This window comes from Channa argus, chromosome 2, assembly GCF_033026475.1.
Source record: "Channa argus isolate prfri chromosome 2, Channa argus male v1.0, whole genome shotgun sequence".
Classification (NCBI taxonomy): domain Eukaryota; kingdom Metazoa; phylum Chordata; class Actinopteri; order Anabantiformes; family Channidae; genus Channa; species Channa argus.
The window spans coordinates 17,299,542-17,322,394 of NC_090198.1; the positions used below are offsets into that span (position 1 = coordinate 17,299,542).

At 39.2% G+C, this 22,853-nt stretch overlaps 2 protein-coding genes across 6 annotated transcripts; one reads left to right on the forward strand and one right to left on the reverse strand.

Annotated features, from left to right (window-relative positions):
- Nucleotides 1-1,424: 1,424 nt before the first annotated feature.
- On the forward strand, nucleotides 1,425-18,032 carry phka2 (phosphorylase kinase, alpha 2 (liver)). Of its 5 annotated transcripts, none has more exons than XM_067495993.1 (33): nucleotides 1,425-1,732; nucleotides 1,821-1,929; nucleotides 3,226-3,384; nucleotides 4,193-4,240; nucleotides 4,799-4,967; nucleotides 5,269-5,351; nucleotides 5,740-5,820; nucleotides 6,242-6,340; nucleotides 6,424-6,570; nucleotides 6,657-6,710; nucleotides 6,906-7,028; nucleotides 7,117-7,212; nucleotides 7,754-7,861; nucleotides 8,087-8,165; nucleotides 8,800-8,934; nucleotides 9,023-9,132; nucleotides 9,260-9,404; nucleotides 9,871-9,943; nucleotides 10,064-10,218; nucleotides 10,315-10,485; nucleotides 11,395-11,504; nucleotides 11,601-11,737; nucleotides 11,847-12,009; nucleotides 12,949-13,028; nucleotides 13,114-13,192; nucleotides 13,268-13,397; nucleotides 13,484-13,585; nucleotides 13,765-13,883; nucleotides 14,014-14,037; nucleotides 14,410-14,463; nucleotides 15,577-15,810; nucleotides 15,893-16,093; nucleotides 16,184-18,032. In XM_067495993.1, the coding sequence occupies exons 2-33, from the start codon at nucleotides 1,852-1,854 to the stop codon at nucleotides 16,355-16,357; spliced, it is 3,720 nt and encodes a 1,239-aa protein (XP_067352094.1). In that variant the 5' UTR covers nucleotides 1,425-1,732; nucleotides 1,821-1,851; the 3' UTR covers nucleotides 16,358-18,032. The 5 variants fall into 5 exon arrangements, with proteins under 5 accessions (XP_067352094.1, XP_067352093.1, XP_067352096.1 ...); XM_067495992.1 differs by having other exon boundaries at nucleotides 1,840-1,929; XM_067495995.1 differs by lacking the exon at nucleotides 14,410-14,463 and having other exon boundaries at nucleotides 1,426-1,732; nucleotides 1,840-1,929.
- A 456-nt stretch (nucleotides 18,033-18,488) lies between these two features.
- On the reverse strand, nucleotides 18,489-22,041 carry si:dkey-163f14.6 (location of vulva defective 1). The gene is made up of 3 exons (XM_067496013.1): nucleotides 20,499-22,041; nucleotides 19,240-19,449; nucleotides 18,489-18,956 (listed from the first exon to the last, which is right to left on the reverse strand). The coding sequence occupies exon 1, from the start codon at nucleotides 21,955-21,957 to the stop codon at nucleotides 20,980-20,982; it is 978 nt and encodes a 325-aa protein (XP_067352114.1). The 5' UTR covers nucleotides 21,958-22,041; the 3' UTR covers nucleotides 18,489-18,956; nucleotides 19,240-19,449; nucleotides 20,499-20,979.
- Nucleotides 22,042-22,853: the final 812 nt, after the last annotated feature.

The following is a 22,853-nucleotide window of genomic DNA, read 5'->3' on the forward strand; positions in this document are numbered from 1 at the left end:
TGCGCTTGCAGAAATGGTATGTGCCTCTTTCTGACAAGGAGAGAAAAAAGATATCCAGGGACCTGGTCCAGACCATGCAGTGGAGGGACCTCAAGATTGTGTACACAAGGTATGTGTGTAAATAATAAGTTTTAACACTGATTTAGCTGTATAATTGTGTTTTTGAGTCTCCCACTTGAATACATATGCACAGAATCACAGAATCACAGATCACCATTTAGCAGAGATACATTTCACTAATTGCTTTATTTAAATCATGTAGTAAAAAATGTATTTTTACTGCAGTCATTAAATCTGCCTGTTTGTATAGCACATGGTAATGTACCTGAAACACACATCCTTGGCCTTTGCTTAAATTCTGCATTACAAATCAAAATGTCCCAACTTCTTTTTCTAGAGAGCCTTTGTTCAGGGAAAAATGTTCTAATTTCAGATCAGCAAAAATATACTGCATTAAAAAGTGAGAGTGCTAGAATAATGATACCAGTAGGCTGTACTACTGGTTAATTAATCATTTACTAATCCTTTATGTTGCCAGGTTGTGAAAATTATCCTTTATGACACAATTTGTTTAAACTAGATATTTAATTAATTAGTACACCTGCTTTTTAAAGGGCTGCAGGACATCCAGACCAAAATCCATTCATGATCAGCGAATTAACATTTTTTGAAACTATGGACTAAGTTAATTTTTTAAAATTAGAAAATGATTAACATTTGCTTTAACTGCTGAGAGTAAAGCCAATAATTACAGTTTATAGTGCCTAACAGTTTTAAAAGGTATCACGGCAGACCATTGTGTGATAATTGACTGTAGTTACTTTCCCTCCCCAGCTGTGCAGTCCCGGTCCAAGCCCGGTAGAAATTGGGGAGGGTGGCGTCAGGAAGGGCATCCGGCGTAAAAACTGTGCCAAATCAACATGCGAACAATGATTCACTGTGGCGACCCTGAAATCACAGGATAAGCCGAAAGGACAAAAAAAAAAAACTGTACATACCTACAGTAGGTAGTTTATGTACATTATTTGCATGTATATGCACAGTATGCAGTGTGCATTGACTTAAATTTGATACATAAGATGATAAAAGAAAACCGACCGTGTAAAATCCACTACAAAGCCACAGCACCAAAACCACTTGGTGGCATCAATAGGTATAATCCAATATCTGGCAGAAATAATACTTTTAATTTAAGTGAATACTACTGTGCCTGAATGGAGAATTTGAAACTAAGTATTTCTACACTGTTGTACTGATACTTTGAGTTATGTAAATGATGTGAGTAGTTATTACACCATGTCTGTAAGACCATGCAGTGTAATTAATGTTTTAACCTTTTTCGTTTGTTGTGCCCTCTGAGAACCTGGGAAGGCCAATAGAAATAGAGGCCACTTGTCGCCCCCTCCCGTCACACAGTGAAACAACCAGGATATAATGCATTTTTCATAATGAATGTACAGTTTCTACTGTACCGCTGATTCTCTTGTGGTGTCACCTGTAAACATCATCCTGCGTCCTGACTTTACACACTAAACATTTTGACCTCGACAACTGTGTGTGTGTGTGTGTGTGTGTGTGTGTAACAACAGGCCGGGAGCTTAACCTTAAATACTACTGTTGTCAGAAACAGCGGGATGCTACTGGGCTAGCAAGACGAAAACTGCGTCTGCAAAGCGGTGACAGTGTCTGGTCAGATCCGTGCCGCAGGACTGCAGACACTGGGTACTGCATGGTGAGTTGGTGATTAACGCAAGTTCGTACTATAGTCATATTTGCAGATGGCAATATAGCGAAGCTGTCAGTGCCGTGTGCTCGTTCAGATGTCACTTGTGTGCACAGTGATCGGTCAGGATGAGGAGCCGCAGTAATTCAGGAGTGAGGCTGGATGGTTATGCCAGGCTGGTCCATGAAACCATCCTGTGTCATCAGGTGAGGCCACACATACAACACACACACCATGATACACGACATAAGTCAGTTCTGTTTGTTACATTAGCACAGTAGTGGGAGAAGTACTCAGAATGCCAAAGAAGGAACTGCACAGCTCCTTAGAGTTCCGGGTTTACTAGATATTGTTCGATGAATCACATTGGAAATGTGCTCCACTATAAAAGGTACTCTAGAAGATTGTAGAGAAACACCCATCATCAGTAGACATTAAATAAAATATTGTGGCACACTCCAAAATCTAAAGATGTTTTCTTGGAAACAAGCAATAATTCACAGAACTTGAAAATATTGATATTATATACAGTAGCTAAATTATAATTGATGCATTAGTGTTGCAGCTGTTAGGTAGTCAACAGGATGTACTTTATTCATGAATTGCACCTTAATCTATTAAAAAATACAATTATTGTGTTGATTATATTTGATTGATTTGACTTGATTATTTGACATCTATTGAATATATAGTACAAACATTGTAACTGGTAAAGCAGTTCTGCTTCCAACCAGGCTCTGTGTACTTACAATTAGACTGAGCCTTTTGACCTTTGCTGAGCAGGAGGAGGATAATGTATCTCTTGTGGAAAATACCTTCTTTAGTAATGTGGATAAAGCAAGAAGCACTTAGATGTTTTTGAGTCACTTTCCACCACTGCATTTGCATGCATGGTTGCTGTACACTGTGTTTAGGCTTTGTATAATCTTTGTTATGAAATCCTTCATTTTCCCCTGCAGAAATATATTGAATATGTATGAACCATGTATAGGTTCAGATTGAACTTGAACCCGTTCAAGCTTAACAGAAATAAACAAGGCATGAGCAAAATTTAGCCACTGGAGTAGGCTGAGGGCCAGGAAACTATGCACCTTTATCTGTAAGCACTTGAGGCCACATTGAGACAACTGCTGTCTAACTTTATAACTGTGATCCAGCAGGTGATAGGAAATGGTGCCAACTATTTCCTTAGTACATATATACCGTGTATATATAGGTATATATATTCAATGATGTAGATTAGGTTTCAAAGGAGGTGTGAGGGGCACAGTGAAGCAACAAATAACGTTTTCTTATTATGAACAATCCACTTTCATAACGGTTTTACTTTTGTTAGAAAAGTCAACTTTTATCTTCTTTAATATGGATCTACTTTAACTTGTTCCTTCTTGCCTTATTTTTCAGGAGTCTTTAGAAATTAAAGTAAAAGTGTATCAATTAGGACTGCATATCCACCATGTCTTACTGTAAATTCAACCCCTGTATGTGTTTGTGTGATTCAGAACCCAGTCACTGGACTTTTGCCAGCGAGTACCGAGAAGAAAGATGCCTGGGTGAGGGATAATGTGTACAGTGTCCTGGCTGTGTGGGGGCTGGGCATGGCCTACCGGAAGAATGCAGACCGTGACGAAGACAAGGCCAAGGCCTATGAATTGGAGCAGGTGTGTTTGTGACAGAGAGATAGGGTGCAGTGCCTGTTTGCTCTTCTTGTTATGTTGGGTTAAACATTTTAAGGGTTTTGTGTGGCCTCAAATTCTTATGAGTTTAATCAAAAATCTAATTCTCATGTTGCTATCTGATACTCTGAATGGTGGGTAACAATAAAGTATGTTAAAATTGTTGCTAAAATGAGATTCAAGTTGGTAAAATATTTAAGCCAGTATTAAACAAGCACATTAATTACCTTGTCTACTGATAGAATTAATAGATTGGTTGCATTTTTGGCTTTTAGCAAAACTAGACAAATTATCAGCAACATCAGTGATTTTAATTATTTCTATATTAGCACATACTGTAACATTGTTCTTAAAGAGGTAAAAGCTCAAAAGCTCCAACAGCACTTGAAAACGAAAGGTTATTTGTTAAATAATTTTATAAAATACATTACAAACAAAAAATGAATTAATAAATATCAGTATATATATAATAGTGGGGGTTGGGATGAGTATATGGCCAGACTTACCTTTCTCAGTGCATCTACCTTTTATAGATTTAATGATAAACATGGATGTTTGATTGTGAAGCAATAACAAATAGTAATAGGTGCACATTGTTGCTACAGTTTTCAGACACAAACACAAATGGTTAGTTAGAGTAGAATTAAACCTTGGAGAGGGTTGGACAGTTGATTCCTATCTCCTCTTCTGCTCTCTTCACAGAATCACAGTCTCCTGATCCAAAAAAAGTTAAAAAAAATGAAAAACAAATTTCTTTTTGTAGTTTGCTGATGAAAATGTTGTTTGTTGGCAGAGCGTGGTGAAACTGATGCAAGGGCTTCTGCAGTGCATGATGAGACAGGTAAGACACACCTTTGCTCACAAAAAGTCTGTCCATGTTCACTTGTGTTTGGACTTTCAAACACTTTATCCTAGAACTGATAAAACAGCTCTGGTTCTGGGAACTCACTGCATGTTATGTGGGGTATGTCAACAGTTTTATGTAAGTTAGTCTGAAAAAACAATAATAATTAACTATACTCTATGTTGGTGCCTACATGTTAAAGGGAAAGTTACATTTTTTGCTGTTTGTTGCTCAAATATACCACTACTAGAAATAGGATGAGGATGCCAAATTCACAGTGTAAAGATTCTGTGAAGCAAAAGAGCTTCATCCTCTGTAATTCATAAGGATGTTAACTGGATGATTCATACAGAGATATGAACAACTACATGAATCTGTCAATCCGTGCATATAAACATAAACAGGATATAAATAATTAGAGAGATTTTATCGTGCTTATCATTTATCGTGCACTTCTTCTGAATGATCTAATTGATCTAAAGCTGAAGTGTCAATTAATGTTGAATAATCCAAACAAATTTCAGCTACACTGAGCATTTGGTTTTGTGTCACCAGGTGGCCAAGGTAGAGAGGTTCAAACACACCCAAAGTACAAAGGATTGCTTGCATGCCAAATACAATACATCCACCTGTGCCATGGTGGTCAGGGATGACCAGTGGGGCCATCTTCAGGTGGATGCCACCTCCATTTACCTGCTGATGCTGGCACAGATGACAGCTTCAGGTACAATAGTGCTGCAGCACTGCGTTTATTTTTTTTGTCTTTCTGTGTTTCTGTTGTCATAGTAGGGATGACGTTGTTATTTACTTACCATTATCATTCAAAGATTATTTTTGTTTTGAAAACACTGGCACACAGTCAAAAAAACCTTCTTGTTCAGCTTTGCTTTTGAAAGCACTGCAGATCCACAAACAGGACAGAACAGTATTTAAGCATTGTTCTCGTCAGCAGAACAGAATTTCATTATGCACCACACAACAGTGAACGTGAGTTGGTCCCTGAATGTGTAACATGTGTCATGCAGGTCTTCGTATAATCTCAAACCTGGACGAAGTTGCCTTTATTCAGAACTTGGTCTTCTACATAGAGGCTGCCTACAAAGTGGCGGTGAGTGACATTTTAAGACATCTGGGAGAATGGTTTCTAGAAAGGCTGACACACGGGAATTAACTGAAAAAAAGGAAACAGGTAAAAACTAATGGAGAAATCCAAAATCTGTTTGGGTCTTGGACTGTACCATTTATGGTTATTTTATGAAAAAAGCCTTTTGTAGGTGATACATTTTAAGTGGTTGAGCTAATATTGGTAATGTACTATAGGTGGCAGGTTTTGGGATGAAAGAAGTATGTGTGGTATAAAAAAGGTTTTGCGGCATCAATTTAGGCAAATTGAAATAAGTAGAGGACTCTTTTAAATGTGATGCCCAACGCCACAGTGCAGAAAAATGTGGCACGTTTATAGGTGTAATGGAATTTTAAACTTTTTTCCCATGTAGGATTATGGGATGTGGGAGCGAGGTGACAAGACCAACCAGGGCATCCCTGAGCTCAATGGCAGCTCTGTAGGAATGGCTAAGGTACCAGAGCCATACAGTCTGATGTTAAGTTATTCTCAGGATTAGTAATATACACAGATCAGGCATAACATTATGACCACCTGTGCAATTTAATGCAATCCAATACAGTGGAATGCATTCTACTTTTACAAGGTTAGACTTTCTCAGTTTTTAGGTTGAAGAAAAGGTGATCAGAAAGGTGCTAATTCCTCTATGTTTTTATTATTGAGGTCAAAGTGGTTAGTATGGTTGTACTGTAGAACAACAAGAAGAGGAGGTGGTTAAAATGTTTTGGCCACCATAATTAAAATTAATGAGGTATGCCTGATCCATGTATTATACATTAAAGATCTAAAGAAGACAATGTTGTACAAATATACAGTGATTATTAAGTGGATGTATGTTTGTGTTAATTTGTGTTTGTGGTGATGGGACATTTCAGGCAGCTCTGGAGGCAATAGATGAACTTGATCTTTTTGGTGCACATGGAGGGCCAAAGTCAGTCATCCATGTTTTACCCGATGAGGTGGAACATTGTCAGGTACTGATGGCTTTGTTTCCTGCCTTCTCAGCATAATTTTTGCTCATGTCTCGTGTGCTCAGCACGTGTGTGTTTTCCCGCAGTCCATCCTGTGTTCCATGCTGCCCAGAGCTTCAACCTCAAAGGAGATAGATGCTGGTCTACTGTCTGTCATCTCCTTTCCTGCTTTTGCTGTTGAGGATGCTGACCTTGTGGCCATCACTAAGTCAGAAATCATAAACAAACTGCAGGTACAGTCTGTTTGTTTGGGATGATTGCAGAGCAACACTGCAAAAAAGCAACACTGTAAAATGTTTACACTTTGTGTTATTTTCAGGGTCGCTATGGCTGCTGTCGCTTCATCAGAGATGGATACCGCTGCCCTAAAGAAGTAAGATATCTTGAATATTGAAAATGTAAAGGCTGAAATTTTGAGTCTTGGTGTTACAAATAAACACACAACAATAAAGAATGAAATGTGAGAGGACATGCAATTTTTGAGTGCACTGAGTGTTTTCAGAGAATTGGGCATTGTATGATTGAAAATGAGCTCAAAGGTTCAAGTTTAACCCTCTTATGTTATGAGGACCCATCTCGGCTGCACTATGATCCCGCAGAGCTCAAACTGTTTGAAAATATTGAATGTGAATGGCCTGTATTCTGGACTTACCTCATCCTTGATGGTATCTTTGCTGGAGACCAAGTGCAGGTAATGAAACTAAGCACACTGGTCCATATATTGTTTCCACTGTAATCACGCAGTCACACAGTCAGGACTTACTGTATGTTTTGTGCAGGTTCAGGAGTACCGTGAGGCACTGGAGGGCATTTTGATCAGAGGAAAGAACGGCATCAAACTGGTGCCTGAACTTTATACTGTACCACCTGACAAGGTATCCAATTCCTATTGGATAGCAGATATTTTTTTCCGTCTTTTTAGCCAACTTTTTAGCGGTCTTTAAACAAATTTAAGAAGGTAAACCGTACTACCTTATCTTTCTAAATGTTTGTTTGTTCTTAAGTGTGTGCATCTATCCATGTTTTTTATTCAGCAGCTTGGATATATTATTCCTCTTATATTATTTTTTTGTAGTTTGTCAAAAAGCTTTGGCATTTTGCATCAAAATCAGCAGATCTTGTTAAATATCTACTCTGAAGTTGTGGAGCCTTTCAATTCTGCTCCTAGTTAAGATGAAATGACGAAAATGTGGGCAAAAACCTGACTGATTATTTTAAAGTACAATTGTTTTTTCAATAAAATCATATCAAATCTGCAAACAGTATGACCAGTACATTGTAAATGTATTATTTGTAGCTGTCAGCTTTTGACTTCATCAGATTGAAAATGTTTGCTGGGTCTGGACTGCTATATCTGTACAAAAGGCAATCATAGAATCAGAATGAGAACGAGTCAACATATTTTTCTTCTTACAGGTGGAGGAGGAGTACAGCAATCCTCACTCAGTGGACAGAGTGGCCATGGGACAGCTACCACACATGTGGGGACAGTCACTCTACATCTTGGGCTCTCTTCTGGCAGAGGTAGTTGGCATGTAATCATAGCTTGCAGCCCTAGAAATTCCCTGTAACTATGACTGCAAAATACAATGTAGATTTTATATTGTAATTTAGGAGAAAAGACACCGCTGCAGGATGCCAGTAATCAATGTAGCCATATAAAGCACATCTCGTTTGTAATATACAGTAAAAATCAATGCCATTGTTTTCCTCTGTAATAATTTTCCCTCTTTTTCTTTTGATTGTAAGGGGTTTTTAGCACCAGGAGAGATAGATCCTCTCAACAGGAGATTCTCTACAAACTTCAAGCCAGATGTTGTTGTACAAGGTTCGTGATCAGTCAGTAGTTTGAAGGAAATGTTCAGAATGTTCAGATGTTTTATCCAACAAAGATGTTGGATAAAAAATGGTTTAATGCCAGATAACAATCTGGTACAAGTAGTAAAGAAGAATAAAAGGAAATGCTTATGCATCCCTAACAACTATTGTTTTAAACCCTGTTAATATGTCACTCTGAGGCGATATTTTCGTATTGTATACTCATTACACCATTAAAAATTTTGTACAGATTCTAGATAGAGGGGAAATTTTTCTATTGATAGCTCATTACATCTAATAGCTCATTTGGCTCGTCACATAGGAGGCCCTGTTTAGTCTTCTATAGCTACATCAGCAGTGATTCACCACTATGTAAAGATGCTGTTTAAAAAAATTATACTCCAGCGCAAGTCTGTATAGTCAGACTTTTATCAACTTCTGGTGTACTTTGGCTTAGCAGCACCTTTTTTGAAGAGTTTTGTTAATTTGGCTCGATAAGTCAATTATAAATCACACACAAAAATAAATGTATATAAAAGGTAAATGTTCAGGACGTCGGATGTTGTTTTCTGTATCACCATAAATTTCTATACAACATTACTTATAGTTGAAAGGCAGACTATAATTTTTTCTTCTTGTTTCAGTTTGTGTTCTTGCAGAGTCAGAAGAGATCAAGGATTTGATACGAGATCAAGAAATCACAGTCCAGTCTATGTCAGAAGTTCTGCCTATCAAAGTTCTGCCTGCTCGCATCCTGAGCCATGTCTATGTCAGACTGGGTAAACATGAACTAAGCCCACTTTTACTTTGTGTACAGTAGTAGTGTATATCTAATTAAATATGTAACACTTTGCGCTATTGCCACAGGGAATTGCAAGAAGCTGAATTTGAGTGGGAGGCCCTACAGACACATTGGAGTTCTCGGAACATCCAAATTCTACGAGATCAGAAACCGATTCTACGTATTTACCCCACAGGTAAAAGTATCTTAATCTGTCATAATGTTTGTAATCACATCCCTGAATTGATGAATGATACTCAGTGATATAAACTTTAATACCTGCCCGATTTTCCTCTTTTTATTTTTCAATCCTTATTGTCCAGTTTGTGGATCAGCACCATTTCTACTTGGCACTGGACAACCAGATGATTGTAGAGATGTTACGAACAGAGCTGGCCTATCTTTCATCCTGCTGGAGAATGACAGGAAGACCCACTCTCACTTTCCCAATTACCCGAAGCATGCTGGGTAACTATAGACTTCACATTGAGATGATATTACACAAATAAATGCCACTTTTCTACGTTAAACCTACCGGCTGTAAATATTTATCATACAAAGAGCTGGTGGTTTATAAAGGTGATTCATCTGCAAAATGTATATCTGTTGCAACACCTTGAGTGACTACTATGACTCATTAGTTGCAGGGATGAGTGGCAGCACCTTTTTTAGTTCTTTGTTTACAGTACATCAGTGCCCACAATTAGTTCAAAGATTTCATCACACGTTTCAAGCACACTCAAAATCCAAAGCTTTTTAGTCTAAATTATATTTGCTGAGTGAAACCTAATATTTAAATGTAAAAACATATTTTTTATTTTACCAGCTTGTAGAAGTCTTGTCTAGTTATCCAATGTAACATAATATTTACATATTGGTGTTTTGCCAAACTATTTCACTGCATGTATTTACTTTTTTCCTTTACTTGTTAAAGATGGAGATGCAATTGATCCATGTATCCTAGCAACTCTCAGAAAACTGCAGGATGGTTATTTTGGAGGAGTAAGGTCTGTTTCCATCTGTACTAATAATATGACTAGAACATGTGCTTTTTACCACAGGTGTGTTGAGATGCCTGTGACACGATCTCTTGCATGTGTGGATGTTTTCTGTGAATGTTTCTCCAGGGTGCAGATGTCAGACCTCTCCAGTTTCCAGACCACTTCGTTCCACACTCGACTCAGCTTCCTGGACAAAGAGAATGATGGTGGCTTACTCAGTGATGAAGATGAGGAGGACTTTGAAGAAAATGGAGGGGAATATAACAGATATAGGTCCTCAGGTGGTTAACGTTAAAAAGCAAATGTGTGTAACTTTCAGTTGTGTTTGATTTATTCTGTTAAAGCATAAGTAACAGACTGTTTGTGTGTAACTACAGAGGACTTAGAGGACATGTTTGGCCAATACCTCAACAAGCTTCTCCACAGCACTACAACTCAGTGCCATCTTCCTCCCATCCAGAGAGGGCAGCACCATGTCTTCAGTGCAGAACACACAACAAGGGACATCCTGTCTTTTATGGCCCAGTTTCAAGGCCTGAATATTCCAAGTGAGTTTTTAGGAATGTAATAAATCAGCTCAGGTACAAGGTCGGGCTAGGAACTTCTACTGATGTAATGCCAGAGAAAAATATTTTAGAAGTGGGAAAGAGAGAGGCTGGGTGGACCTAGTAGCTCAGTATGTGGACCTGGTGGCTGGCAAAGCATTGGGGTGGGAGGTATAAGGCGGTGGGTTCAAATCCCACCCCACCAGATGTGTCTCTATCCAGCCACCAAGGGCCACCTTGGGGCCAGTCCCCAGCACAGATAAAAAGGGAGGTTTGTGACAGGAAGGGCACCCGGCGTTAAAACTCAAAGTGCCAAATCAACCTGCAAAACATGTTCTGCTGTGGTGACCCCTGAAGGGACAAGCCGTTGATATTGAATGAAAGGGGCTCACAAGCACCTTCACAGAATAGTATCCCGAATAAATGTGACAATGTTGCTTAAATAAGTAATCAAGTTATAGAAACTCAATGAAATGATTGCAGCCACAGGTGTTCAACACTTTCAACTTCTAGGTGCTACTGACACAACTAAGAAATACTGCCATGAAATACTCAGTAGTAGTAAGGGGTTGTCATGACCTTATAACTTTGATATGCTCTTTATTGGGCCATAGGTCATTATAGTTCAGTGGGTCACATATCGACACCAAAGCTGTGTACTTTTTCTACTTACAACAATAGCCCAAAAACACAGTGCAACAACAAGAGCTTATTATGAGGTAACATTTACCTTTTCCAAAAACTTCTTGCTCTACTTTCACTACATCCACTGGAGATTTACAGCTTAAAGAGCAAACCTTCTGAAAAAAACTATTTTTTTTAGGTATTGTCTAAACCTGAAAATAAGTACAGCAATGAAAATCTCAAACAAATTTTTAAAGTGCACTGTTTTAATTAGAGTGTATGTTTCAGAGTCTTCCATGTACCTACCTGTGGCTCCTGTAATGAGAAAACACCGCAAATCTCTGAACCTTCTTGAAGTTCCTCAACCTCACCATGGCCTGCCTGCAAAGCAGCAAAAGGTAGGCAAGCAGATCCCTCCAGAAGCAACCTTGTTTCTCTCCAGTCTTAATAGCAATACAGAAGTGCATTTGTCTTACATTGAAATCACTCACAAGGCCCACAGTGCTGCTGACCTGCACCTGCCCCGAGACGCTCAGGGTAACACAGACTTTGCGGTGTTGGTGAGGCAGCTGAAAGAGTGTCCCACTCTGCAGGACCAGGCTGACATCCTCTACGTTCTCTACATAATGAAGTGCGGACATAGAGGCAACCACCTGCACAAAACCAGTCAGTCAGAAAACAATGTTCTTTCTTGTCTTTATGTTTTTGTAATCTGTTCGATGTTTTGTTCCTTTGACCAGAGGAGCTGATTGGTTGGTAGAGTTGTCAGGTCCTGATCAGGGCGGGGTCAGCGTACGATCACTGTTGGAGGAGCTGTATGTACAAGCTGGAGCCTGCAAAGAGTGGGGACTTGTCAGATACATCTCGGGAATATTACGCAAGAGAGTGGAGGTCCTTGCTGAGGTCAATAATAAGTTTTGTTTTCATTAACTTTATGAACTGCAGGTTATTAAGTTCTCTGTCAGCAATATACAGTTTTCTCCAGAAAACCCTAGATGCTAGACATGATAAAATTTTACTGAATGCGGGGCTAACGTGTAGAAACCTATCTAAGCTGGGTGTGCATAAATGAGACCTGAACGGACAGAGACTTGGGGATAGTTATTTCTAATACAGAATGCAGTTCACCTGAACACTTAACATATATTACAAATATGCCTTCCACCAGACTTGTTTTTAGGCGTTATTATGTCCTTGGTAGTATCCCATTCATCACTAGTATAGTTTAGCCATGTTGCTAATGAAACCTTAATACTTTTGGAAGTTTTTTGAGATCCCATCTGTATTTGCAAATTCTACATTTTGATGCCACGCATGTTAATCACATGGGGAATTTGGGGAATTTTTCAAAGCAGTGTGGTTGTGGATCACTGTTAAATGTAAATATATTGAAGATTTGATAAAGTAAATAATTTCTCCCCGGCAGCTATTTTCCTTGTTTTTAACCTCACTGGTAAACATCCACCAACTGATTTAATATCAGTGTTTAAAAAAAGTCACTTCTGAGTCACTATGAGACTACTTATCATCTTTATGTTGGTTAATGTTCTCAGTCACAGTCAGATCATATTCATTCATATTCATATTCATTTTTTATTTACAAAAAGAGTAATTATGCAAAAACTAACATTTCCTTTCTCATCATGTGGAATCTGCCTTAAGTTTCAAATATAAATTAACAGAAAACAAAATTTAATGCATAAAAAATATATAAATAAATGTCTTGTCCTGTTGACTCAGGAGGAGGAAAAGGAGTCTCCTCTACAAAATTATAATAATTATTACTATTAGTATCAGTTTACTTTAAGACTTTCAGTCATGCTGTTCTTGTCTGATCTTCAGGCCTGCACAGATCTTATTTCCCATCACAAACAGCTGACTGTGGGTTTACCTCCTGAACCCAGGGAACGAGTCATAACAGTGTAAGTTGAATGGATTTCATGGTGACAATAGGGCTTTGTTGAATCACCACATAACCAGCTCTTCTTCCTCACTGTTTTTTTTCAGGCCACTTCCTCCTGAGGAGCTGAACAGTCTTATCTATGAAGCCAGTGGTCAGGACATCAGCATTGCTGTACTCACTCAGGTAAACCTTTAACTGCCACACGACAACTTCAGACCTTTGTATTACAGCTGTAAACCACGTGTCTCTGTCACATAGGAAATCATGGTCTATCTAGCCATGTATGTGCGCTCCCAGCCTGCTTTGTTTGGGGACATGCTACGACTCAGAATAGGACTCATCATGCAGGTTATGGCCACTGAGCTGGCTCGTAGCCTGCACTGCTCGGGTGGGAAAACCACTCAGCCACACAACTGTGAATATACACAACCTACCTTGCACAGTAAAATGACAAACTGTGAAACACCTTTGTAGGGGAGGAGGCATCTGAGAGTTTGATGAGCCTGAGTCCGTTCGAAATGAAGAGCTTGCTGCATCACATCCTCAGTGGCAAAGAGTTTGGGGTGGAGAGGAGCAGTGAGTTTTACCTTTCTCTGTCTCTCCTTGACATTACGGTGTGAGTGTTCATCAATCATTGTGTGTTGCACCCTTTGGTTTTACTGAGAAATGTAAGAGAAGAAGTATGAGCAAAAAGATAACATTTGAGAGAATTTAGCTTGGACCCAGGGTGTAGAATAAGTCTTTCTTATTTTCAGTGCGTCCAATCCAGTCAACAGCCACTAGTCCTGCCATCTCCATCCATGAACTTGGCCATACTGGAGCCACCAAGACGGAACGCACAGGGATACAAAAGCTTAAGAGTGAGATAAAACAGGTGGGGAGCACAAAAAAAACAAAAGTAGTCAGATCCTCTGCTTGTATATACTGTATGCTGTGGGATGTGCTTTGCCTTATCTATCTACCTATCTGTATGTGAATGACACCGTTCTTGCTTTTGGTTGCAGCTGGATGACTCTCGGCCTCTCAGTGTGGGTTGGGTTTGATAATATTAAGCATGTAACTGTTTCTAACCTCACTTTAAACAATCAAACAGACGTCTAAATTGTGCTCATAAACCACTGCCTTGCTCTTAACATTCTGAGCTTCAATGCCATGCATCGCTGGAGCAACTTTCACTCCACTTCCACGTATTAGAAGAGCATGCTTTGCTGCCGTCACTTTACTTAATGGGCTGTCTTGTCATTAGTCATGTAGAATTAGTTTTCAAGATTATTTCTCTTAGTGAATTTTTAAAATAGAACAACCATCTCGTAAGATTGTGCTCTGTGTCTGCAGTATGAGAACCATGTGAACCATCTCAAACTGTTCTGTCGTTTATTATTATTCATATCCATGTGTAGATCTACAGCTGTGGTCCATCCTTGAGTAGCAATGTCACTTCTCCTCACTCCACGGTAATACATTTCACGCCATCTGCTTAAAATTAGCTCCTACTGGATATCTTCTCTTTAGGGTTGGCATAAATATAATGTATGGATACAATGGGCAAACTCTTCCTAAAAGCATTCTTTTCATTTAGACGCTAACACATTTTCACATGCCTTCATGCATTTACAGATAAGGCTGGTGTTTTTGATCTTTTTGTTTATGTTGATGTCCAAAAGAGACCATATTTAATGACACATTTATTCAGCTGTCATGTTATTAACATAGTTTAGCTTTTGTCTGTACCGCAGACATAATACAAAAAAATATGTACATCCCCAGCCACACAGAATTGCTGCTCCCAGGTGAAAACACCTTCAGATGCCACCTGATTCCCAGACAGTTCACAACTGTCATCCAGCTACTGGCCTCCGTCCTGTTGTCCAATAAGACATGTCTAATTTACACATTTATTCCATTGCCGCACTATACTATACGCTATACGCAGTGCTTATGCTGTGAAAATTATTTGTGGACGTGTATAAACCTAGACTGTGCGTACACAGACACTTGTTAATAAGCTGAATTTTTAATGTATTTATTTTTGGCTAATTAAGTATTTGATACAATTAAAACAAACAGGAACACCAGCCTTATTCTTCAGTATGTCTCCTTAAGTGGGATAGAGCATGAACAAGCATGTATAATCACACGATTGTGTAACTACATATAAACTGTCACTGTTTGTGTGTATGTGAGAGAGAGTGAGAGAGAGAGATAGAGTTAAAAGGGTCTGTCCTTTACCACTAATCGTAATTATGATGATGCAGTCAGGGGCAGAGCAGTGGGAAAAACAATTATTGCAATGATAGAAGTAGGTCTGTGACTATTTTAACCACTGTGGGGTCCGAAAAAAGAGGCTTTGACAGAGATGAGCATCTAAAGATTTATTAAAATGATGGGCTGAGACAGAGGGGAGAAGTCAGTTAGATTGTGATTTGACCATGGCTGGCAGGTGGGAAGAGAGCTCTCCTCAATCTTATGGATGTGAGATCCAGTGAAGAAAGCAGAGACATAGTATTTTATAGATTGTGGTCAATCAAATATGTTTGAACAGTTTCCCTCCTCTCTTTTCATTTCAGCGTTGCAGCAGCCCGTCCACCCCCAGTGGGATGCTGTCCCCAGTGGGCTCTGGTCCAGGTGATGGACAGCTGAACTGGGAGGAGAGGCAAGGCCAGTGGCTGAGGAGACGCAGGCTGGATGGAGCGATCAACAGAGTACCAGTGGGGTTCTACCAGAAGGTTTGGAAAATCCTGCAGAAGTGCCACGGCCTGTCTATTGATGGCTATGTGTTACCTTCTTCTACCACAAGAGAGGTAGCATCTCAAACGGAATTTAGTGCATGAAATGACTGTGTTTGTGCATGGATATGTGCTTAATTTAGTACTTTCTGACTAGATGACATCTGGAGAGATCAAGTTTGCAGTGCAGGTAGAATCTGTACTCTACCACGTCCCCCTGCCAGAATATCGGCAGCTGCTAGTAGAGACTGTCATGGTTCTAGGCCTGGTAGCTGACGTGGATGTAAACAGCATTGGTGGCATTATCCATGTAGACCGTATCCTGCATTTGGCCAATGAACTCTTCCTCAATGACCAGGTACTGGCAAGAGATGCATTTTTATTTGTCAAGATGCCCATGTATTTCTGCATATTTATCAGAGTTTACAGTGTTCTATTTCATTCCCAGAAATCCCATGGTGCCAGTGATTATTTTCTTGAGAAGGACCCAGCAACAGGAATCTGCAACTTTTTCTATGATAGCGCCCCCAGTGGAAGCTATGGCACCATGACCTATCTGTCCAAGGCAGTCATCGCCTATGTTCAAGACTTCCTGCCAAGTTCAAGCTGCCTGATGCAGTGAGAAAGCAGCAGACAAGTGGGCCTCACTTCTCCTCACAGATTCTAATAAATGCAGAGATTATTTTTATAACTTAAGGTTCAAATGACCAAAGGCATCAAAGCTTCTCATTATCAGCTCCTTCAATTCATGTGGTGCTCATAAGTATTTATTCAAATAATACACTTAAAATTCCATAGCTCCCATATATTAATATAACATAATAGAATTGGAACCTGATTGCAAACCACTATATAAGGATGCACTGTTTGTTTGTGATTCTGAATTGTTAACTTATTACTTGGGCATTTTGCTTAAATATACAGTATGTATACTGGACTATTTACATGCATTTTTATAGAAGTTTTCATAGAGAAGTTAGTGCTGTAAAACATGTCATTTCATATAATTCTACTGAGCCAGCCCAGTATCAGACACTGACAATTTGCATACAAAAAAAAAGATCAATCTCTTTCAGCTTGTCCCTTCAGGGGTCCCCACAGCCGCACATGTTCCACACATTGATTAGGCTTGAGGTTTTATGCCCGATGACCTTCCTACCGCAACCCTCCCATTTTTAACTGGGCTCGGGACCACCTTGGTGGCTGGGTGGGGCCAAGCCTGGCGGGGTGGGATTTATGCTGTGGTCTTCTGTATCCCAAACCAATGCTCTACCACTGATCCACCAGGCCCCCCGACAATTTGCATACACCAGTAATAATTTTTTTCCTCAAATCAGCAATTTTTTTTTTTCTGCCACTGTTACTTACTTTTATCTGTATTTATTAATAGAATAACTTATTGTTTTACTGTAGTGGATGACCATAATATAAAAGTTAAATAGTCCAATTTCATATATCAAAAATTTACATTATATATCATTTGGGTTTGCCTGTGTTTATATATAGGTTTGTCTGTAAAAAGGAAGAATTATGAACACACTAAGTTAACAAATAATACACAAATTACTGTATTGTTCTTAAAACTGTCTTAGGTTCACAAACCTGGTGTCGAAAGAGTAAAGCCGTATTAGAGGTACCAGTTAGAGCCACTTTGACAGCTGAACGCCTAACCACACATATTTTTGACTTTCCAGTTCACAAGAAGTTGAAAGAAAAAAAGGTTTTATTGACTGATTAAAGTAAAAAATTACCCTTACTTAAGATGACTTAAATTTGAGAATTAATTTTTCCCATCGTGACAAAAGCTGGCAGTCATGATACTACTCCAACCAAACCTAGGTGGGATAATGTTTTGTTGGTTTGCTGTGCCTCTTTTACACCCTAAGGCACTATAGCACTATGTGTGGCTCCTAAACGATTCAACCTGGAGCACAGCTTTCTGCACCATGATTAATATAGCAAAGTCATGAGATGGGAATATTACTTGCTCTATTGATTCACAAATAATGACCCTGGAAACTCCTCCTATATGTTGTGTAGGCCTGATCCTTGGCTCTTTTTTCTACCAGGACTGTGAACATTCAATGGCTGTGTTTAGTGAAGAGACTATAAATGTTGTGTTTGTCTAGGTGTGTGACTTAGATGAATGACAGATTTCCTTGGCCCCTGTATTTGGGAAAACCAATATACTTCAGGCTTTTAAATACAGCTTTGGCAATACAGAAAGTTGTGTGTTGTAGTTGTGTATCAATATCAATATAAATCTGTATTTGAATACAATTATAGTTTTCCTTGAATGTGATGATGTTTTTTGTCTTTGTAAATATATTGTGTCTGCTAATGAAAGATACCTTAAATATGTGCCACCATTACAGCAAGTCAACATTTTGCTTGAACCTCTACAAATTGTATGTTTGTTTACAGTAATGTGTATTTCTGTTATGACTGGGAAGTATTTGGTCTACTGGTACATAGTTGCATTTTGTATGTATACTGTGTGTACATGCATGATGTACACTCAGTATATTAGGTACACTAAGCTTAAACCAGGGGAGTGTAACAAAACAACTCAACACCACCACAAACTACATTTTTCAAAATGATCAGACAATTGAATCCACACCTCTCTTACATGTCTATAACCTACTGAGTGTGTACTGCCAAAGTCGTGGACTGTGAAATGCAGTAACAGATAACCATGGCATCAGAGTACAGTATATTATGGTACTGCCACATGCTTTCTGCAAAGTGAAGACACCTTTTCTTCAAAAGAACAACAAAAAAAAAAATCTACTGTCTAATCAGTCTTAGCTTATCTTGATCCTGTGTGAAAGCTGTTCATCTTTATTTAGAAGCTAGAAGCTTAGTAATTCTCACAAGGCATTTATTGTTTAAGTGGACAAGAAATGGAATAAACAGACTGGATAAGTTATTAAAATAATCAAATAACACAAATATAAATTGTAATTATATTTTCAAACTTATATAACCTTTATAAAACAGTACAGACTTTAGCAGGTTGTCTCATAGAAGTCTGCCTTGGGCCTTACTGTGGTGCTGCCCAGCTCAGCCAGCAATGTTTGCTGTTGCCCTTGGTAGACATTTCTTCCAGCTGTACAAGGAGAGGGGGTAGGAGGCTGTGCAGGCACATTTATACCCTCCTTTTTGGTTAACACACAGTTGGGAACAACCTTCATTCTTCCGACTGCACTCCTTAATTTCTGAAGAGGAGAGAGGTAAAAGAGGAAGAGGAGAGAAAGAATCTTTAAATTACTTCAATGTGTTGTTGAGTTCTTGACTATCTTCACACTTATATGAAAACATCACTGGACATGAGTGTACTTACCCCTGCAGTGCTGACCTTCTTTTTGGAGTGTGTATCTTCTGGGGCAGATACAATGGTATGAGCCAGGCAGGTTGACACACTGCCACTCACACCTTTTTTCCTGGCACTCATTTATATCTGTTTATTTTATTTTTTTTCATTTTTTATTTTTTTCTTACCTAGACACTCCTTAACAAATTGTGAAGTTGAATTCTCAGGCAGTGCCGCTGGTTGTTTCTTGTACCCAGGTGGACACTCTGCGATGCAGCTGTGCCTGTCTCCTGCTAAGGTGTGGCCATATGAACAGGAGCATCGATAAGATCCTGGTGAGTTGTGGCAATGCTCCATACATGGCCCGAGCCCCTGATTAATGGCACACTCATCTATATCTAGATCAATAAGAAAAAGTTTAGAATGCAGCCCCTCCATACACTCATCTACACACATTTACAGACGTCGCAATAGGAACAAGTTGAAGTGAGCGCAAGCAATAAACATTACATACATAAACTACACAACATACTTTGAATACATATCTTTTGCTGATTTGAGGGGAAAGACGGACAGATTTAATAAAACACACGTGTACATTTAACCTGACAAAAATCAGTGCAAACATGCTCTGACATGAAAGAGAAGAGCAGCAGATGAAAGGAGGTCATCTCCCCTGCTGCTCTGACTCAAGCTGCGATCTGTAACCTCAGTGATGTGCCTTCGTATTAGCTTGCAGTTTCATCTGTAATGAGCAAACCATAACACAGATGTTTTCTTGCTTCCTCTTCATCAGACACAGGAAACAAGGCTGTGCAGAGAGCTTGTATATCAGCTCCTTCTTTCTTTTCGTGGGGTGTGGCCCTGCTGTCGAAAAAAGCCCAATTTCCCCAACCAGACATATTTGACATTCTTTTTCTTTGTTAATGATTCAACATGTGTCCAGCACATCTCCACTAGTTGACAAAAGCTGCTCCGGGAATAATGGCATTTCCTAAATGATGACCAAGAATAATAGTTTTTCTATTTACCTCTTATTTTTGTAGTGAACTGTCTAACATGAATGTTTACAGGCCCTGTTTCACCACACTGGAATTTCCAGGCTTAAATTGAACTACAATCAGGCAGACAATAATGTGTGGACAGCACTATCTGTCTAAGAAACTAAGAATAACAACAATATTACACCATCAATTTTCATAAATAAAAAAGCTGCCAGCCTTCTAAGAGCTACAAGTTTATACTGTTCCCCTAAATTTTACAGACCACTTGTGAACTTTTTTGTGAGCTGTGAAACAACAAACACATAAAACATTTGAAGTAGATTCCCTGCTGTGCTGCAACATGCCTCACTTCATGCTTTGATTTTATTAGTTTAGTTCAAGGCATCCACAGAGGTAAGGCTTAAAGCTATGAGTAATGAAAAAAGAAAGATTAATATGTTTACCCCAACATGTGCGCCCATCATCCAGCAGAATGAATCCAGCGGTGCAGTGACACAGAGTTCTGGTCTCAGACTGGTTGGAGATCTGGTTATATTAGTGAGAGTGAGCAAAAGCTGGGAACAGCCTCCATTGTTAACTGAGCGCTGAGTGCACAACTTATATCAAATGGTACAATGAAAGAATTGAATGAACCTGTAACAACAGCTGAGACTCTCTAAGAGATCTGTGTCCTTTTAATAAATTAGATAATGATAATTATTTTTGCTTGAATAGTACATATTGCAGCATTTTCATTTATTTGGATTTAATAAGGATTAGGTGGTGGCACACCATGGCAGTAGTGTAGTGTAAACTGATTCATGCTGGCACTACTTAAATAAAGTTGTGTACCTTAAAGTTAAATGCCAAACTCTACCAAGGTCCAGTAGCACAGTTGTCAGGATTTTTTGTCTTTGGATTGTTAGAAATTTGTAATTTCTTACATTAATCAAAGATTGTAAAATACGGTGTTGCACCTACTGAGGCAAACAGGTGTGATTTCACTCCAGGTGCCCCCTGCTGGCAGTAACTGTGTATGTCTCCATGAGCCAGCGTATAACCAGGGTAGCAGGCGTACTGTATGTAATGTCTGTATTCTCTGGGACCTGGATTCTCCACATTTCGAAAGTAGAAGGTTCCATGAGCTGGAAGAGGTGGGTACGGGCACACAGGTCGTCTGCCGAGGCTGATGGACAGCGTATGAACTTTGGAGGTGGTGTTCATTGTAATATTGTGGAATTGAGCCAAATGAGATATTTGCTTAGTGGTTTTAGAGGTTTCTGAAAGAGGTGTCACATGAGACAGCCGCTTTTCCATACTGGACTGAGAAGTTGGAGCAGAAAAAGTGGGAGCTGGGGCTGAAAAGGAGATTGTAGATTTAACAGGAAGCAAAGTGGCAGATGTAGATAAATTGTATACTAAAGTCTTTGTGGGCTTATGCATACCTACAGACCATGTCTGAAACAAAGGAGGTTGCTGGAGACCTGTTTCAGCCTGCTTTTCTTCATCTTTGTCAGTTTCAGGCAAAGGCAGATCAGTTTTGGTGTGGTGGAGAGGTGAAGTTGGTGCAAGCATCACAGTTGTCACAAAAGTAACATCTGGTGTGTGAGCTGCTGAAACCGATGTTGGTGAAGATGTGGATGGCTCTGTTCCAGACACTAAAGATAAAGCAGATGAGGTGGTAGTCGATAGATGTGCTTTAGTTGCAAACATTTGTGTAAACATATCCACCTTTCCAGCTTTACCACTGGAATTGTTTGGCTCTGAGCCATGCCTTTCAGTTCCTGGTTTTTCATTTGCCTCCTGAAGTCGAGCTTCTTGAGTTGTCTGGAGCCCATTGTTTACCTTAAAACTGGGAAACCGAATATTTTGCTGCAGGTGGACTTTTGGGTCAGTCTTTGTAATCTTCTCACCGTTGGACATTTGCGATGGTGTATGAGACCACAAGCCAAATCTGAAGTTTGCTTCTCTGGAGACTATATTAGTGAAGGTGCCGTAGTGAGGTTGTTGCTGTTCTGCAGTTCTGTTGTGCTCCTGTATGGAGTTAGTTAATAATAATAATAATAATAATGATAATAATAATACTACAAGATAAACCAGTTGCTGTTACAAAATAAAATTTTAAGGAAAACTAGTACATCCTTCCTGCACATTAGCCACTAACATCTGAACAGAAAATAAGTAGCTGGAACCAAAAGCTGGTTAGCATAAAGACTGGAAATTCTGGCTCTGTTCAAAGGTAACACCATATGCCTATGAGCAACAGCTCACTAATATACAGGTTATACTGCATATTGTTGGTATATAAATAAATAACAGTTTTACTCAAAGTTTTCTTTTCAGGCAACCAGTCACTGTTTCTGGCCAAAAAATAGTAGTAGAGGAAAGTTTTACCACAAAAAAATATAGATTTTTTTGATCTTTGTGGCTCAGTTTTGATACCTTTGGACGGAAGCTATCATTTCGAGTCATTGTTATTATTTTGTAAAATGCTTAACTGTTGATATTTGTTCATACTCACCTTTGCATACAGGCTTTGTGCCGTTCCAGGTGTTGCCCTTGCAGTATAACATTGAAGGCCCACGTAACTGAAAGCCATGGTTACAGCTAAACATTACCCAGGAACCATCATCATTCATGCTGCTTGTCCTGTGATTGAGCGGACCTGGGTTGGAGCAGCCAGAACCTGATAAAGGGAAGAGAATTTCATGTAAGGTTAGAGTCTGACAGGGACTTTTGCTCCCTTTTTTGTTGTTTCCCTTTAACTTGCTATTAAGGAAATCTAAGAAAAAAAGTTTACAGTACACACTAATGAATGG